The 21,078-nt window shown below is 35.7% G+C and overlaps 1 protein-coding gene across 1 annotated transcript in view; it reads right to left on the bottom strand.

Annotated features, from left to right (window-relative positions):
* Positions 1–15,736: 15,736 nt before the first annotated feature.
* Rassf9 (Ras association domain family member 9) overlaps positions 15,737–21,078 on the bottom strand; it is a 40,286-nt gene continuing 34,944 nt past the window's right edge. The window contains exon 2 of the mRNA XM_028783078.1: positions 15,737–20,033. Coding sequence (XP_028638911.1) covers positions 18,773–20,033 — 1,261 coding nt within the window. The 3' untranslated portion in view covers positions 15,737–18,772. The remainder of the gene's footprint in view (positions 20,034–21,078) is intronic.

Genomic DNA, 21,078 nt, shown 5'->3' with positions numbered 1-21,078 from the left:
GAGAGAGAGAGAGAGAGAGAGAGAGAGAGAGAGAGAGAGAGAGAGAGCATTTCCAAAGTTTTCACAAAACTGTACCATATGGTTTTGCGTTACCTAAAGCCATTTGACACCCTTTGAATATGATCTTGTCTTCTAATTTTCCATGGATTCTAGTTTGGTATTCCTATTTAATTTTATTTTCCAAGAATAAAACTTCTTTTGTCAAATCAAATTGGGTCCCCACAACTTGAATCTTGTTGTTTTTACTTGCCTGCTGTGCCAATCTTTTCCTTTTGTGTGAACGCTGAACCTTCTCTGTACTCTACCCTCCTTTCTTCAGCTTAAAAGGTTCACAAGGCTGCCATCCTGTTAAAGATTAAATTCCTTCATCTGTCTGCGTTCTTTCTCCGATTCCAGACCACTTCTTTTCTAAAGCCTGTTTCACATGGACAAATTTCTGTTTCAGTTTCCATTCCCTTAATCAGTTGTAACACAATCTTGACCACATTCTTGAAAGTAATTCTTCAGTCAGCAGGTAAACTTACCTATCAGCCTACCTGAAACTTCCTTTCAGTTTACATCCTAATTGTGTCTGAACAGTTGGCCAATTGAGGACCCTTTGTATGTGAGTTCTATTCTTTGTTGGCCTTTCACATCTTGGAGTGTCTACTTTTTCTTCCCATATGGGGCCTATTCACCTCACATTGCTGACTTTACATTGTCCTGGAAGGATTTTTTTTCTTGCTGAGCCAAGTGATGATCTCATCCATACCTATAACTGAAAACCTAATCCTCTCCGGCCATTTCTGCTCACTCACTGAAAAGATTTCTAAATTATAGATTAGCTCTACTCCTGAATCCATTTCTTAAGTAAAACTGGGGTTTGCTTCTTGTTTTAAGGCAAAGTCTCACAAAATAGCCAACAGTGGCTTGGCACTCCTGATCTGCCTCTGCTTTCAGACAGCTGAGATAACAGGCCCATAGGATGAAACATTCTTCTAATCTTCCTAAAGGCACTAGATTGAACAGGCAAAGATTAAAGTCACTGCCCTATAGATTTTTCTTAATTACAGCAATTGAATTTTAATTTACAGAACATCCAAAAATTGCAAATCAAAAATATTTTTTTCTTACCTTCTTCACTTTCAGTTCAAATCATTTTAAGCTTTAAACTCATTCTCGTCTTTTCTCCCTGTTTTCTCTCGTGAAGTATTATTGAGCATCCTAGCTATGTTTTCTTCTCTAATCTCAGGGCATCCACACTCAAACATCTCATTTCTTCTTGACTAGCTTTTGCAACATCGTCTAAGCTTCTTAAATCTTTTGCTCATGCATTCGCTTTCATATTACTTCCTACTCATCTTTCTCCCCTCTAAGTATAACTTTCCAAGTCCCTCCAGATCCAACATAAATCTTTGATGTGAGGTGCTTAGTTTAATAATTAGTGTTATCAAGGGTAATGCACTTCTGTGGCCTCAGTTTGTTTTTAGCTGCAAAGTAGAGATGATGCTATCTTTTTATCTCAAACGTGCAAATTAAACTTGGAATAAGATAAATGATTGTAGAGTACTGAACCAAACATTATTAAAACTCTTCCCTAATTATTGTTCTTTCCATATATACCAACTCCCTTAAATTTTCTGTCTTATTTTTTTCATCATTATAGGTGCACATTTTGCTTCTTGAATAAGCTCCGAGAGAAGGTACTCCTATTTGAATCATGTTTGCTTTGGATCCATCATGGTACATAATCTGTTGTAGGAACTATTATATGCTACTGAAATTATCTTTCTGAGTAAATACATTTGAATTCACTTTATTGAAGGATGAACAAAATCTTTCAAGTAACATTATGAACAGTTTCCCTGAAGATATTGAGTTATGGCTGAGGAAAACTTTTGATAATTAAAATGAAAGAGTAAGACTTGATATAAATCAATCATTAGAATACTTGCCTATTGTGTACAAAGCCTGATGCCATCTCCAGCATCCTGGAAGTACATGCCTTCAGTATCATCCTCTGGAGTAACATAAGTTCACGATCATCCTTGACTGCATAACAAATTCTAGGCCAGCGTGGGCTATGTGAGACCCTGTCTCAAAAAATAAGTAAGTAGAGAACAGGAAACTCTTTGCCTAGGCTTGGTTGTCAGAAGTGAAGTACTGGCTTATAATACTTGAGGCCTAGGTTCAAACACGGTCAAAGAGAGAAAGGAACAGCAAGACCGACTTCTGAAATCTAAATCCATATATAGTTTAAAGACAGATACTAGTGTTACTATGGAGAGAACAAATTCTTCTCCGTCCACAATGTTTACCTTCTAGATCATTCCAAGGTGCTCAGGGTGTAGACAAGGAGCCCCCCGATGTACTTTTATTTTAACTATGTTTCTTATGTATCTTGGTTGACTGAGATTATACATGGAATCATTTTAATGTAGATCCTCATATAATTAGACATATGAAGTGACACTACATGACTAGAGATGGAAATGTGGTTCAGTGAACAGCCTGTGCCTAGCAGAAGGCACTGCTTGGAGTCCCAACACTCCATAAAACAAACACCAGTAATAAAGTGGGATCATTTCGGTATATACTGTAAGTATTTATACATGTGTTTCTTCCTAGACTTAGAGGATTTAATTTTTTCTTATCATTCCAGCCCAGGGTTTAAATTTGTTATACCACCATTAAAGGCATAGTTCAGATGTGATATATTGAAAACATACACATATACTACTGGAGAAAAGACTTTTTCCAAAATTCTTTGGATTGTAGAATCACAGAGAACAATACAGAATAAACATTTTCTAGTCCAACATATCCAGTTGCATTTAGTAAGACATCACAGGACACTATTGCATGCATCTCATGGTAGAGACTTCATTACTGGTTCACACAGAGTCAAACTACTGTAAATAAAGTAAGCATCATGTTTTCCTTTATTTTAATAACCCCAGCTGGGGATTATGTGTTAAGCTTGAGTGAGAAGTGAACCAGTACAGTCTTCAGTCCAATTGAATTTAAATAATTTGCTGAAATGTATTTATTAAGTGTGTTCTTACATTACACATTATGCAGCTGGTAGCATACAACTGCACAGTCCAAAACATCTCATATAGTTTGAAAAAACAGAAATGTAGAGGATATTAATCCAGCAATATGGCTGCGCTGGCAAGGGATCATATCAAAAGATCTTATAGGTGTGATCCAGCTGTGATACAAATATCCCTTTAATCCCAGGAGATACAGGCAAGGCAATCTCTGAGTTCAAGGCCACCCTGATACAGAGCAAATTTCAGATAAATAAAAGCTTACATTCAGGTAAAGTGGTGTGTGCCTTTCATCCCAGTACTCAAGAGACAGAAGCATGCATATATCTGAGTTCTAATGTGTCAGCTGAGTTCAAATCAGTTAGTTCAGTGCAGTTCAGAATTAAGGAGCTGAGATTCAGTGCGGTTGAGTGCAGACAGTTGACTTCAGTTCAGTTCAGTCAGGTGATTCAGTTGAACTCATTAAGTCAGTACCATGGAGTTAAGTTTGGGCAGTTCAGTACAAGTCACCAGAGGCATTTGAAGCCAGAGAATAAGACCGAGCCAGAAGAATAGAATAGATTGCTAGAGTTAGTTTGAGGTCAAGCAGAGCAAAAATGTCAGAAGCTGAGAAAAGTTATTTTGAATCAGTGAGTTAGAGAAGTATTTCAACCCAAATAGCAGAGTCTAAATCGGCAGTAAGAATTTAGAAAGAGCTAGAAAGGGTGAGATTATTCAGTAGTAAGCCCCATTAATGACAATTACTTCAGGCAAATAAAAAATTACTTTTCCACAGAAAATCATAATTTGTTTCTAGAATCTTAAAAAGTTTGTATGTCAAGTTGATTAAAGTCCTTTGAGATTTGAACTATTCTTGATAGATATGACAGGGGATTTACTGTTCAGATGAAGAAACAGGTACACCATACATATGAAAAAAAATTGTCTTGTGCTCTACAGTCTGTTGAAAGTCTGAGCTACACGAAGTAATGCTTGGCTATTTTATCCTGTAAGGTTAGGGCTAGCTATATTCATATGCAACAGAATATGCTAATATACAAGTAAGAGCAGTGGGTTAAATAAGCAATGGATGTCCATAGCCGATATGTGACTGACATCCAAACTTTCTATTAGTCTCACATTTCTCCTAGTATTATTTAATATGTGTGAGATTAAGTATCCACAACTCCCTTACCTTACTGGTATGGCAATGAGATACCTGATATTCAGGCTTATCCAAGTTCACCTTCCTCACCCATCCCTAAAGTTGTACACATTAACATTCAGACTAAAAACAGAGATGCCTGTATTGTAATTATAGTTCAGTAACTCTTAATTATTTCTCATGATGGGTTACTCGAATAGCTTAAAAAAAACAAATTTGTTCAAAGATATGTCACCTTGTATGAACTATTTCATACTCTCCCTTGGGGATAGTGGGAAGAATAGAATAAAAGAAACAAACAGGGTGACTCTACACAATGACTCATACTCTCAGAGACAGCTTCCTTGAAGGCCTCTGAAATGAAGGTCCTGTATCTCTACCCTCTAGAACATGAAGGAACTGGTAAATGTAAGAGTCGCTGGCTACGGATATTTGTTGATCCAGTGAAAGAGAGAATTTATTCATAGTGTCCCTAGAAGTGAAATATTTTATTCTATTCTTTCCATGATACCTGGTATCAATAAAGCAATAGTTATAGTGCGAAATCTTCATGAAGAAGCCACACATTTAAAATAGAGACATTTCTGTCAAGTGCTTGAATGTTATGAGAAGAAACGAGTGATGTATTTTAAATCAATGCTGTGTGAGAAATAATGCTTCTGTAAGCTTGCTCATATGTGCCATGTTCAGAAACGATTCTTTTCATAATTCTTTAGATTTAACTAATGACTATATTTTGGGTATATATGCACATAGATGGAGTCATTTAGTTAGACGATACATGCATCTTAATGGTGCAGCTGGCTGTCAAGTAAGTGACCTCATTTGAGCCTAATAACTATTTATTAAATATTTTTTTAGTTATTTGCATGTTTCTAGTTGAATACAGAAGTGTAAAGTTATGCAAGATACTGTACATATGCATTTTTTTTTCTGTGGATAGTGGTATGGATTATGGAGGATATGATCAAATTCAAATTTTTTCAGGGTTATGTGACTTCATACACATTCTACTTTATCTGTACTTTATGGAAGGCTTAGACCACAACTAATCTATAATCATAACCATAAGGGCTTAGGGTTAGAGTTAGGGTATTTATTATGCAGTTTGATACAATGTCCAATTAGCAAACTGATTGTATTAAGTTACTTCTAGAAACTGTAATCTCTTTAACTGTTGACCAGATTTATGACCCCATGCTTGATTTCCCTTCAATGGATTAGCCCAAAATTCAAGTCAAAAAGTGATTAGTTAAACCCATGATCATCTTGCACCAGTGTTAATATTGAGCCAAGCATGCTATGTTGTAGTTCACAGGGTGCAGATCTATTTAGGACCGTCGATGACATTTCCTTTCAGCAACTTACATCGCACTTTATGACAGTATGAATACTAGATACATTAACATAAAATAGTGTAAGGGATCTACTTTCCTAGAAATGCCATGGAGAAAATGAAAAAAATGGACAATTTATTGGGATACAGAGTTCTACATTTCAATAACAATTCTTGTATGTATTTCCACATTGTAAACTATGTGGGAATCTTTGTTCATAATCACTTGAGTATTGTTGGAGTACATGGATTCTTTAATTTTCCTGAGACTCAACTCGTAAGAAAGAATGGTAAAAGGCGGGTTATATTTTGAAAAATTCATGAGTTCCAAAGATTAATGAATGATTCCTAAGAACGTTAACCGTAGAATGAAGGCGGCAAGGAGAATCTGATGAGCCTAAGTTAGATGACTCACATCTGATTAAAAGCTATAGAAAAGTTCACTGCTAATTCAACCAAAATGATGGTAAATGGAGAGCAACGTGTAATGCACACACTTGTTGACAACTTCATTCTGATTGTCTGGGGTAACTCTGACTCTTTTTTTTTTTTCTTTTTCTTCCTTGACTTGTATATTCTTGTGCAAACCATCAAGAAAAATCCCCTGGCATTGTGTTTAAGAACTCATTACTCAGCATGGAGAGAACATATACTCTTCAAGCCTCATTTAATTTGTATCTTCAAGGAATGATGACTACTAAGCTGAGCCTTTAATTATGAACTTAGGATAGTAGGATGAAGCGTAACGCAGTGACCACCCATGAGCCTAGCTAATGGTTGTGTTAAGTGTAGTAAGGTGGAGACAGACTTACAAAGCCAGTTTCAGCTGTGCTACCATGGTGACAACGGAGGCCTGTAAAAAAAATGTCAAGTGTGTCTATTTCAAATGTCACTTCACAGAAACAAGGCTTTGAGTATGTAACTCATACCACATATCCTAGTCCTAATACAATGTGTGATAAACTGATTTCGTATTTATTTTTATATGCATAAGAAAGTTGGAGTGCTTGCGGGTGAAGCTGTGTAGGTAATTTTATCATTTTGTACCATTTTTAGCTATTGTAAGTTATAATCTGCTACAGAAAAACATGCAATATTCTTTCTACTGTTGTTAAATGTGGCATAAGTATGCATCTATGCATAGAAAAATGTACCTGAATTTAATTGTAAATACATTTCCATGCAGAATAGAATTTTGTAACAAGCAACTGAGATTTGGGCAGTATGCACCTGGTTTCCAGTCAGCCTCAAGCTGCAAATTGCTAAGAGTTATCCAGTTACACAAATGTTGTGCTATATGTAATAGGAGTATTTCTGTATATTACCTCCTTTCTCTGTATACACCTAACTACTCAGGTTGCTAGAGAGAAGTAGATTCTCAACATTTCCTTATCCAGGGTATTGTTATTTAGTCTCAGAATCTCTAAGTATATCTGCTGAATCTATCTACATATTTTGATTTTAACCCAGAGTGTGGTATTTTCTTTTGAGTGGTATTTTTATCTACTTTTCCTCCCATGTGCTGATTGCCAAAATAATCTTTGGCAACTGGAACAATAAGATAAAGGTCAGACCTGTTTTCTTTAAAACTCTACCATACTGAAAATGTCAGCACTTATGTACCAAAGTGTAATCACACAAATTATTCCATCTCCAGCCCAGCTGAAATACCATTAGAGTCAGTGATGGAATGTCTATGATAACTCTGCGGATGCTCTGAAAATTTTCAGTACAAAACTCTAACAAAGTATTATATTCAGGGTGACCTTGAACTCAGTATAACTGATTTGGACATCCAAGTCTTCCTGGTTCAGTCTCTCAAACGCTGACATTTCTGTACAGCTGTTCTCAAACCTAATCTATTTCTTATTTTTCTTACTTTTTCTTTCCATCATGTCCACCAATTATATGACATCAGGAATTCCTCCAAATGTATAGTCTGTTCTATTATTCCAGCCTTGGACTGAACAGTGTCTCAGGAGTAGGCATATTAAGTTTCTGTTTCCTGTACAGCTTTTGCTTAGGACTTTAGAGACTTTGTGTTTTTCCTAGTTAATGAGTGCTCAGTTACCCTGGTGATACTGGCTTGCCACATTCCTTCATTGCAGCTCGGTGAAACCTTTAGTTACCAGCTCTGCCAAATCAACAAACCACACTTTTAATACTTTGGCTTTAGAACAGTTTGGACAGTGTTGCAACCACAAAAAGTTAAAGTTGCAATCCAGATCCCCACTTTCAATTTCTCTAAGGTAAAATCTAGGAATCCATGCTTTTACCAGGCACTCTTGGTCAATGTGTTGTAGAAACAGCTTTGGGAATGGTATCAGATAGACTGGTGACTCTGGGTGACCTAGAAATTTAATCATAGGGACCCTGTCCTCCAGAGTCTGCCCTATTTTTGATTTATAAATTACAGTTATGATGAAGGGTAGCTCCTTCCAAAGTCACATTGCTATTCCACAAGAAATTTAGTATTTATGCACTTATTGCATTTTAGAAAATAACCTAATTTATATGGGTAGATTATAGAAAGGAATTATGTAGTTCTGTTAATCTTTGAATTTATTCTACTAAATAAAATGTAATTTTTTTAAAAGATCTATACTATACTCACAACACTGGGAAAAATTAGAAGTCACATGTCCTATATCAGCACCCTAAAGGAGAAAGACTGACGGCAAGATCACATATGTAAAAGGTGATGTTTACAAAACCCTCAAAAGATCTTTCAATTCTGAAAGGTATAAAAGCATTTGACAAAATTCAACATCCCTTCATGATAAAAGTCTTGGAAAGATCAGGAATTCAAGGCCCCTACCTAAACATAGTAAAAGCAATTTACAGCAAACCAGTAGCCAACATCAAGCTAAATGGAGAGAAACTTGAAGCAATCCCACTAAGATCAGGGACTAGACAAGGTTGCCCACTCTCCCCCTACCTATTAAATATAGTACTGGAAGTCTTAGCCAGAGCAATTAGACAGCAAAAAGAAGTCAAAGGGATACAAATAGGAAAGGAAGAAGTCAAAATATCGCTATTTGCAGATGATATGATAGTATACTTAAGTGACCCCCAAACTTCAACCAGAGAACTCCTAAACCTGATAAACAACTTCAGCAAAGTGGCTGGTTATAAAATCAACTCAAACAAATCAGTAGCCTTCCTCTACATGAAAGATAAACAGACTGAAAAATAAATTAGGGAAATGACACCCTTCACAATAGTTGCAAATAATATAAAAACCTTGGTGTGAATCTAACCAAGCAAGTGAAAGACCTGTATGACAAGAACTTCAAGTCTCTGAAGAAAGAAATTGAAGAAGATCTCAGAAGATGGAAAGATCTCCCATGCTCATGGATTGGCAGGATTAATATAATAAAAATGGCCATCTTGCCAAAAGCAATCTACAGATTCAATGCAATCCCCATTAAAATCCCAACTCAATTCTTCACAGAGTTAGAAAAGGAAATTCTCAAATTCATATGGAATAACAAAAAACCCAGGAAAGCGAAAACTATTCTCAACAATAAAAGAACTTCGGGAGGAATCACCATCCCTGACCTCAAGCTGTACTACAGAGCAATAGTGATAAAAACTACCTGGTATTGGTACAGAGACAGGCAGGAAGATCAATGGAATAGAATTGAAGACCCAGAAATGAACCCACACTCCTATGGTCACTTGATCTTTGACAAAGGAGCTAAAACTGTCCAGTGGAAAAAGGACAGCATTTTCAACAAATGGTGCTGGTTCAACTGGAAGACAACATGTAGAAGAATGAAAATTGATCCATTCTTATCCCCTTGTACAAAGCTCAAGTCTAAGTGGATAAAGGACCTCCACATAAAACCAGATACACTGAAACTAATAGAAGAGAAGGTGGGGAAAAGCCTCGAATACTTGGGCACAGGGGAAAAGTTCCTGAACAGAACTCCAATGGCATATGCTCTAAGATCGAGAATTGACAAATGGGACTTCATAAAATTGCAAAGTTTCTGTAAGGCAAAGGACACTGTCAATAGGACAAAACGACAACCAACAAATTGGGAAAAGATCTTTACCAATCCTTCCTCTGATAGAGGGCTAATATCCAATATATACAAAGAACTCAAGAAATTAGACTCCAGGCAACCAAATTACCCTATTAAAAAATGGGGTATAGAGCTTAACAAAGAATTTTCAACGGAAGAAACTCGAATGGCCGAGAAGCATCTAAAGAAATGTTCAGCATCCTTAGTCGTCAGGGAAATGCAAATCAAAACAACCCTGAGATTCCATCTCACACCAGTCAGAATGGCTAAGATTAAAAACTCAGGTGATAGTAGATGCTGGCGAGGGTGTGTAGAAAGAGGAACACTCCTCCATTGTTGGTGGGACTGCAAGATGGTGCAACCACTTTGGAAATCAGTCTGGCGGTTCCTCAGAAAATTGGACATAGCATTACCCGAGGATCCAGCTATACCACTCCTAGGCATATACCCAGAAGATGCTCGAACATATAATAAGGACATATGCTCAACTATGTTCATAGCAGCCTTATTTATAATAGCCAAGAACTGGAAAGAACCCAGATGTCCTTCAACTGAGGAATGGATTCAAAAAATGTGGTATATTTACACAAAGGAGTATTACTCAGCTATTAAAAACAATGAATTTGAGAGGTTCCTAGGTAAATGGATGGAACTAGAAATTATCATCCTGAGTGAGGTAAGCCAATCACAAAAGAACACACATGGTATTCACTCACTGATTATTGGATATTAGCCTAGAACCTTGAAATGCCCAAGATGCAACTCACAGGCCACATGAAGCCCATAAAGAAGGAAGACCAAGCAAGGGTGATTCGGTCCTTCTTAGAAGGAGCAACAAAATACTCAAGGGAGCAAATATGGAGACAAAGTGAGGGACAGAAACTGAAGGAGGGGCCGTCTCAAGACCACTCCACCTGAGTATCTATCCCATGTGCAATCACCAAAGGTAGATGCTGATGTGGAAGACAGGAAGTGCATGCTGATAAGAGCCTGATATGGATATCTCCTCAGAGGCCTTCAAGAGTCAGACATATTCAGAGGCAGATGCTCACAACTAGCCATTGAACTGATCATGGGGTTCTCAATAGAGGAGTTAGAGTGAAGACTGAAGGAGCTGAAAGGGTTTGTGGCACCATGAGGAGAGCAACAATACCAACCAACCACAGCTCCCAGGGTCTAAACCACCAGCCTGGGAGCACTTAGGGGGGGATCCAGGGCTTCAGCTGAATATGTAAAAGTGGAGGGCCATGCTGGGCATAGGTGGAAGAAGAGAACCTTGACCTCATGAAGGCTGGATGCCCCAGGGGGTGGGAATTTTGAGGGTGGGGAGGTGGGAGTGGGGGGGTGTAGATAGAGGTTACATCCACAGAGAAGAAGGAGGAGGGGCGAGGGGATTGGGGGTTCCGAGGGGGTGGTGGGGGATGGGGTAAGGGGACAACATAGGAAATGTAAATAAATCATCCAATAAAAAAAAAAGCACAAAGGCCAAAGCAAAAAAAAAAAAAAGAGAAATGGATTAGCGTAGTTATTCCTTATTTTATAACAAAACAAAGGTCTTCGTGATAGCACATAATCCTACAGAACACTGTAGTATATCTTAATATCTTACAGAGCAGTGAAAACACTCATACTAAAGCTGAACCTCCCTAGTCAGCTTGTGTCACCCTTCACTTCTTGTGAGATGCAAAATTATTCGCACTTGTAGCTAACCAAGATGATTTGGCTTCCTAATAGCTCTGCTTCTAGGAAGACATATTCTAGAACTTCAAATCTAAAACACAGTAAACTATAGTAAGGACTGCAAATTTAAAGATGTATTGTTGTTGTTGTTGTTTTGTTATTGTTGTTTGTGTGTATGAGACTGAAAAAAGAGGGAGAGTGTATTCTTTGTGTGTAGATGCCCAGGATGCTACATCTCAGCTCCCATGGAACAATATCTAAAAGCAATTACCACATGAGAGCTGGGAACCAAACTCAGGTATTGTGCAAGAGCAGTAAGCACTCTTAAGTACCAAACCCTCTCTCCATCCCTGGAAACAGAAATGTAAATATTTACCATAGTTTTGCTACTGAACAGGGGAATCCAAATGTAGTAACTAAACTAGCACAATTTATTCTAATAAAGGTTAACATTCTCTCAAAAAAAATAAAAAATAAATAAAAAAGGTAATTATGTCATCACCTTTATTTCCAGAATGTGTACTTAAGTTAAGGAAACATGAATTATTTTCATGGCCATATATTGTTTAGATATCATTGTCATAACTTGTCAATTGAGGTTAATTATAAAGATTTTGCCTGACTAAATCTGAAAAGAAATGAGAATCAGAGTGGAAATAGTAGGATAGACACTGTTTGAGTGTCATCTCTGTTAGTTAGAATTCTACCTCATATTCATTTCGTGGTTCTACAAAAGTAGAATACTGGAATAAGAAATGTGTATGAAAGTAGCTAATATTTGTTGCACCTCAGCCAAATCCATGCAGCTCCTCTAACGTGTGTAACAAAATTCAGCACTTTGGTGTTTTCTTTCCATTTTCATACTCTTTTATGGGTTAGGACCTGACTTCTGGAAGTCAAAGTTATTAAGTGTTCAGGTTTCTAGCTCCTGGCAGTTGAGCTGTCATTATTCATCCACCTCTGCCAGGTTTGCTGTTTGTGAAAGTCTCAAAGGGCACATCAAAGAGTCAGAAATATGTCTCACATAGAAAACAATTTCAATTAGGTTACTATAAAGATTCTTTATTTTTAAGTAGATTTCTGGAGAAAATGTAAGTGCATTTACTCTCAAATATATCACCATAACATGAAAACAACAATATCTACACATTATCATTTTTATATAGATTGCAACTGGGCATATATCATTTAAGTTTTGTAACATATTTAGACTATACTGAAATTCACATATTTCCAGATATACTTCAGTCTTGCATGGTTTTTTAACCATTAGGAACTGTCATCAACAATATCCTTAAACTCCTTTAACTCTTACTTTATTTTAGACAGCAATGCTTAAAGCAAGAACAAATATTTACATGTATCTTAAAAGACTTTGTAATTATTCTCTTGCTGTTTGTTGAAATATAAAAATACTGATTGTAATCTGTAAATGTGTGAAGGTTGTTGAATGGCACCACTATTTCCAAATTACTCTATCTTACTGAGTTGAACCAACTCCTATAAACAAAAATAAGGATTTAATCATTACAGAATTCCATAAAATTCACTTTCTTCTTCAGTAATACAGATGAACACTGTAGATGTGAGAAAGGCACATATTTTGATAATGTTCTGGATATGAGAAATATGAGAATTGAATATAGAATCATCCTAATGTAGCTGGAACATTTAGTTCTGTAAATCTCTTTCTCTTTGATGTTATCTTTGAGCATTACATGAATTCCTAAGTGGTTCATTTTCTGTGCAGTGTTTCCTTATCTCAAAAATAATTAGTATTGTAATTTGTAATACATAATATAAACATAGTTCAGTCACAGCAAGAAAATGATATAAAGAAGTCCACAATAGATTTAACACATGGTCCATAATTTGGTTCACACACAACCAATAATAGAAGCCACTCGACTGTAGAGGGGCAAAGTTCTGTGCCAAATATGATGAAATAATTTCTAATCATCTAAACAAAATCAATTGTCTTTCTTTTTAAAAAAATATTTAAAAAATCTGTAAGTCAATATTGCTCCAAAGTTCCAATGTATACATAAAAAGGTAGAAAGTATTATTTTTAAAATTAGTAATCATGCAATATGAGAAGTTGTAGGTATTTGAATGAAAATGTGGTCCATAGGGCCAGATGTTGGTGGTGGCATTTAAGTAGGATTAGGATGTATGGCTAGAGGAAGTGCATCACTGGTGGTAAGCCTTGAGGTTTAACATCTCAGCACCACAGCCTTTCCAGTATTCTATCTCTGATTCTTGCTTGGCATTAGTGAGCTGAGCTCTCAAATGTTTCTGTCACCATGCCTTCTGCAATTCCCCGCCATAACTGACTCTTATCCTTCTGCAACTGTAAGCTCAAATAAACCTTACCTTCTATAAGGAATTTATCACAGCAATAGAAAAGCAACTAATGAACAGACCTTTAAATAATACGTAAAAGCATATTATCAAATACTAACCCATAAATTAATCAATATAATTTTAATTTGTTTATTTATTTTGCAGTTCAAATGTAAAAATAAAGAATAACATTGTCTGTAAAGAACATGTTTTCAATTCAGATTATAAAAACCTAATTTCCACATATGTGAATTATAGATGTTCTTAAAATTGAAAAGATATTAGACACCATTTGAGCCAATATGTCTATATCTTGCCTCACAGAAAGTTTTGGAAAATGTTATAATAACATAGTGAATCACTGGACACCATGCAAATGCTCATCAGTAGAGGACAATTTAGAGTGATCGTGGAATTGATGAGTTGATAGGATATCTTAATATTCACAGACAGACAGAAATACCTTCATATGAAAAATGTGGGACCATTTTGAGAGTAGTCACTTTCCTGAGTGAGGATAATATATGTATGAAGGCAAAGTAACAGATTACTTTTCTATTCTGGATGTGTTATGTATGTTATGAATGTTTGAGTATGTAACTAAATATTTATTTATTTATTTATTTCATGTTACTCATAAATTTATAAATTATAGTTATTACCTGAAATGTCAGAACAAACTCATTTGGGCAGCTGGCTCAGAGCAATAGAAGTGAGATTTCATACTGCTCATTTCCTGAACAAATTGAGATTTATAAAATCTATTTTACAAAAAAGTAAATATACAATTGTGTTATATGCCTAGGAAGGGTAGTATCTCATTAGCCTCTTATAAAAACACCTTTTATGTCTGATTTACAAAACAAAACAATTTATGAAAAGCTTGTTGGAATTCTGGGGATAAACACTGGGATTTTCAGATATCAATCTAATAATAATAGCATGAAAATTTTCATTTCTCAATACCAACAGTTATTAAAACCATGAATTCAACCTGAATTTAAAATAAAAAGATTCTCTCTGTTCTTTATCTTTTGTGACATAGGCAAAGAAAGTAGTTATAAACTTATTCCTAGGTGCTTGGCTAGAAAGTATATACTATCTTTTAATAAAATTTTTATACTATTATAGAATGCGGTAGAAAATATTCTTAGGAATTTAGTGATGAACTATTTATATAGTCAAAAATAAATTATTTGAGTAGAGCAGCAGCAAAATAAATCATAATACAAAAAAACCAATAAGATATTGAACAGTCTTACACGAAATACCTTCACTTTAAATGAAGGAAGTCATGCATAAATCAGCATACAAGTTAGGGCAAACTTCTATAACAAATTGGAACAAGCATATGTGAGGCCTGTTAAAAAGGTTTCTTAGATGCTATTTACTACACATTTGTTTTGTCAAGAAATACTAACCAATCTTAAAGTAAATTGTATGAGTTAGCTTTGCAATTATACAATTCTAAATGATATGTGATTGTTTTAAATAGAACTACTTAAATGAAGAAAATACCACAGATAGGATACAACAATCTTTTTATTTTTCTGGATCAGTTATAACTTGAAGAAATGATACTTTATATTTATCACATGAAATTTGACAAACAAGTAAGGCAGCATAAAAAGAAATAGTACAATGCTATTTTAAAAACTACCTCAGGGTTAATATGTTTTCTTCTGTCACTAGAAAAATATGTTTTAATTACAACAATAACTATACTCTGAAAATTTATAAAACGCAGCCACAGATTTATATTTTGCCATGTACAGTGGAAGTTTAAATAAATACAAAAATAAAAATTTAATGGGTTAAAGAAGATTTGATGTTCTAACAAAACATCATATCTTTGCAATTAATAAGAAAAATGATGCAAATATTTAATTTAGGTTGAAATGTAATTTAGGTGGATATTTAATTTAAAAGATCTTGTGTATCTACTACTTCAAACTCAATATTACAAAATCTTTTTCTTACATATGCACAATGCTTAGATATTATAATGTTGCCATTAAATCAAAAGGCAATTTTTTTAAGTCAGAAACTATGTTAATTGAAAAAAACAATAATGCTTTCCTGACATGAATTTTATGGAATGAATATATATATATATATATATATATATATATATATATATATATATATACTGAAATACCACATAGTGCCCTTAAAAATATACACTTTTTCATGTTAATTTAAAAATGATATCATATTGATAAAATTCTTAGCAATGTGAAGTTCTAGTGTTCACGCCCTAAATTTACAAGTAGAATTCCTGCTAATATTTTTAAGCCTGATAATGTTCATGATTATCTAAAAATTACACAACTAAATATAATACAAAATTTCACAAAAATATGTTACAATCCTTTATAGTTTAGCAATTCAATTCACAAATAGAACAAGAGGCTAAGAAGTCAGTAATAACAAATCGAGTTAGAAAGGCAGATAATAACATAGTAAGATAAAACTCTACTGAGTGGAGTTAGAGAAATATATAAATACAGAAAGCATCCTATATAAGAGAAGCACAAGAGAAGTACATCTAGGATATTTGTAAGTTCAGAGATAAAAGATTAGAATTGCCAGAAGAAGCACAGTTGTCTGAAATAAAAGAGCACTCCAGCATACCAGATGTAGTTACTGGGCATGTTGGTGCAGGCCTTTAATACCTGTAATCAGGAGGCAGAGTTCTGAAGGCAGAAGGGTTCCAGGACAGCCAGGACTTCACAGGGAAACCCTGTCTTCAAAAACAGAAAGAAGGAAAGTAGGTACCATTTCAGCATATAGGAGCAGAAGGATGCACAAACACCAGGCATGCTCTGAGAAACTAGTCCTGGGAAAAAAAATCAACATCTTTAGCCATGGCTGTCTACTTCTAGCTGCATATGCCCATTTCATGATTAATCTGCCAGGCTACTTAAGGGCTTGTAATTTGCTAAGTTTCTAAAGATAATTAAAGCATTAAACATTCAAATCCTGCATTTATAAGCTTAACCATCAACTTAACAATAAATAGAGTAGTATCCATGAGATCACTCACTTTTTCTATGTGCATAAATATGCTCATATTAGACTATATTAGAGTATCACCATGGAAACTAATTGCCATGTGTTTTCATGTAATGAGCAAGGGCACAGATACATTTTAATAATTAAGGAAAAGCATAAACTCTACAATGAGTTTAAAACGACTGCATTCTTACAGAAGTTCTAAAAACTCTTTAAAGGAAAATGCAGAATTGCACCTTAGTCACCATAATTCTAAGTTACTGTGTGAAAGCAAAAGTTAATTCAAAGTTCCTAAAGCGAAACTCTATGTCTAATCCTTACCACAACTCTTTATGAAGTTAGAAAAGGTAGTCAAGTTGTATAGCGAGATATGCAACACTTGTTTTCTTAAAAGTATAATCCAAAGAGATAGCTTTCATTTTAGAAAATCAAAGTAACAGATGGCTTATCATTTATGATAATCTTATGAATTTAATCTCTTTCAGTAACAAATTTGTCAACAAGTTATCATGTGCTTTAATGATCTAATGAGGTGTCATATAAGAGAGTTTTTCTATTTTTACAAAGGTCTATTCCATCCTTCCTTTAAAAAATATAATTTATGATCTCAATATTTCCATGGAAATTCTTATTGTATGGCCTGAAAATATTCTTATTTTAAGAAATGGTAATGTGGGTAGTTTTCAGATATGAAACTTTCTAGAAATACAAGTGTCTTCCCAAAGATATATGAAGAAGGTAAAGAAGGAAGGAAGAAAGAACATCTGGAAAGAGACATTGAATTCCAAATAAAGCTGGTAAAAAATCTTAAAGCCTCCAAGCTTTAAAAGAGAGAACAGTTAAAAGTTATAAAATGTGTATCAAAAAGAAATGTCCTAGGAATAATAGCTAATGTCTACATACTGTGAATACATCAAACAACATTTCTACTTCTTGCATCCTGACATGTGTGAAATGTGCCAACTAAAGAAAATTAGACGTACATCAGTATTCAGTTAACAACAACATGATAAAATGAATGTTTTGGGTTGTGATGTCATCCTGGTCTTCCTTCAAGGAAAGGAGAAAGAGAAGGCAAATAGGAGGAGAAAGTAAGCTAGCAAGAAGACGAGAGAGAGAGTACATATCTATCAAAGCCAAACAAAAACATTGTAATTGTCAGTAAAGACAGAATCCAAATAATCCATTCAGTTTCTTGAATTTCCCTTAATGTGCTTGGGGGAGCCTAAAAGTACTTCTTTATTCAAGTACCCGGGATTTCCTCTGTCAGATGGTTGATGGTGTATGAGAATAAAAATTTATTTCTACTCTGCATGCTCCCAGAGAAGAGAACACTGATATATCCATACAAACGGCCATATACTCCACTTCAATACTTTTATAGTCAAGGCACAAATAAAACTTTGACTGATTTCTTCATTAGCCTACACTGTGACTCCTCACGTAAAATGAACTTGCACCCAGCATTGGTTTGATCAGAGGGTCTAATGAGCAGAAGAAGCTTGTGCATAGCTCATTTTTCATGTTAGAATTTGCTCAGGAAAAAAAAAAGAAGAAGAACCTGACTGTGTATAGCACTTGGCTTTGCCTCATCTGCACCCAATGTAATCCACTGTCAGGAATCATATATGTCCCAACAACTTCCTGTCCCTACATTTAAACAGCAGTCAGGAAAAGACTCACACAGTACATTTTGCAGTCTATTAAAAAGATAACAAGATTTGAATTAATCCATATATGACATATATGACATAGGAGTATACCTGCACTTTTACAGACTTACACATTCTAATGATAAAATATCAAAAAAAAAAAAGAGAAACATGTTGATTTTACTTCATGCTTGCAGTATGAATGGTTTGATGAACAACGTTGAGAACGATTTTTAAGTTCATCTCATTCACGTCTCATAGAAGCTCTGCGGGAATCATCCATCAGTTCTCATTAGATTGCGTCTGCGTTACGTAACCATAAGCTTATTTACTGCATTCCTAATACACAGTCCTTCATGTGGACCTAGAATAAAGTCAACTTAGAAATACTATATGAAAACAAGCAGTGGTGGCTATTAGTTTTTATTAACTACTGAACACTTTAGCAGGGTTTACACTTTCACAAAGTTATATACACAATAGAGTTCCTAGTTAAATCACACAAAACATCATTTAAGGTCAGAAAGAAACCATGGTAGTTAAGTTGCCAGCAGTAGCACATCTCCCAGAGTCGTTTCTGAGTCCTGACTGTGGTTGGAACTGATGCCAGTGTCTGAATCGGTGTCATTTGTATACGTGTTAAACACCCTTTGAGTTAATGGAGGGATCTCCCCGTTGCTGCTGGGAGCCTCAGCTTCCTTTCCTCTGTTTTCTTTTCCCTGACATCCATCCTTGTTGCTAATGTGAAGTGAACTGAACTCCTTGGCTAGGAGTTCATACTCCCTTGCTTTCATCTGAAGCAGTGAGTCACTGTATTTAATCTCTCTCTGGATGCCACTCAAGTGAGAGTGGATTTTCAAACCAGCTTTCATACTTTTCTCCAAATCGCACTTAACACTTTCCAAATCTGAGTTTTCCAGCTCACAGGCAGCTGCCCCCTCCATGTCTTCACTCCCATCAATCCCTGCACCCTTCACCTCTCTCTCAATCTCAGCAGAGAGTTTATCGATGAGCGCTCTGTAGTATTGCAGCTGTTCCTCCAGCTGCGCCATCCCCTCACCATCATTCAGGTCCTCTGGAGCTTGATTATCCTCAGATTGAATGTCTAGCTTCTGCTCTTCTTCACCGAACCTAGGCATTAAATAGGCCTCCTGAACGTAATTGGCTCCATCATTCCCTACTCGGTCCAAGTGGATCTTAGCTTCACATTTTTCAATTTCCATATCTAACTCTTTCATTCTTTGCACTTGCTGGTGAATCGTGTGGTCCTGAGAAATAATCAGATGAACTAAACACTCCATATTGTCTCGATCGTGAGAACCTGTGTCCTGCCTAATTTTAGCCAGTTTCCGGAAGGTTTTCCTGACGATTCGTTTTTGTTTATCTGGTGGTAAAGTTTTCATGTAATTCGCTGGGCTGAGCTCCCAAGGCTTTTCATTAGTTTGCACTAGTTTGGTTTCAGCTGTCCGCCACAGTGGAACTGGGAGAAAGGCATCTGTTTTAACCAAAACAAACTGCATGTTGGGTTGTTCATCTCCCCAAGCCTTCCACAGCTTCAGGATCCTCGTCAGGGGAGGAAGGGCCCGCTCTGAGCCCCTCCACTTTTCTACGATGCAGTAGTCACTGGCCTTGCCCAACAGAAATCGCTTTTCTCCGAATGTAGCTTCATGTTCCTCCAGCAGCGCCTGGATGACATCGATGGAGGTGGTGCGTTTAGTTAATCCGCAGACAATCTTCTCATCCTGGCAAACCCAAACCACAATTTCCTTCTCTTCAGGATCCATGTCTTTAGTTGGAGATCTAAAAAGGAAAACAAAGAGCATTTCTGTCATCGCCTGTGTAAACTCAGAAAGATGGTTTAGCCTTAATGCCAATTCTTGCCTCTTACATACTCTTGGGTTGTGCTTACAGAAGAAGAGGAAGATATGCTTCAGGATATGAAGGCAAAACCTTTGGATTTCTATTCAACTTCCTTTTGTAGCTCGTTGTGGAAGGGACAAATTGTCACTAAAAACAGTTAAAATGTTTTCCGTTTAACATTTCAAAGAAGGTTTGTTGTGGCTCACAGTTCTAAATCACAAGACCTAGTGATTTCATCTCATGAAGACTTCTTGCTGATAAAAATCCCAGGTGAGCACACAACATCCTATGACAGGAGACAGAAAAGGCACATGCTTATTTAAAGTCACTCCCTGTACTTGTCAACCCCAAATGACTTCTTCCCAATCACATTTCTGAACATTATAGTCACAGAAAGTGTCTGTCCCTTTACTATTGTAAATATATGGTCGAAATAAGTTGTTTTATAAATTCAATGTCAACTTAAATATAAAGGAGTATTTATCCAGAGATGGATAAAAAGAGTTTTCTTGAGTAAAAATGAGCAAGGACTCTTGACAACTGCTAATAGTCTCTTTGAGGAACTGTTAAAACTGTATTTCCAGTGAATGTAAATCACATGGACTGTGTCTTTCACAATACACTTCTCCAGAATGTGAGCAAATAAATGACATGATTTATACTCCCGCATGATTTATGATGCCATGAAATGTATGAGTAGAAAGAGATTTGCTGTGCAAGTTAAGGCAAATTCACTCATCACTTTACTTAATAACCCCAAAGCATATACCCAAAGAAGAAATTACCAGTGATATTGTCACTATTTCATTTAACACTTAGAATGTACAGCAATTATGGTTTAATAAGTAAAACTCATTAATGTTATCATATGGATTTTCTTTCTTGTGGAATATTCATCTCACCTTGGCTATTGACTTCTGAGACGAAGAAGAAATATACATATCATAAAATAGGAATCATAAAAGACCAAAGGCACTCCCTAGCT

Source organism: Grammomys surdaster, unplaced genomic scaffold (assembly GCF_004785775.1).
Source record: "Grammomys surdaster isolate TR1022 unplaced genomic scaffold, NIH_TR_1.0 958, whole genome shotgun sequence".
NCBI lineage: Eukaryota > Metazoa > Chordata > Mammalia > Rodentia > Muridae > Grammomys > Grammomys surdaster.
This window is presented reverse-complemented; position numbering and strand designations above follow the sequence as displayed.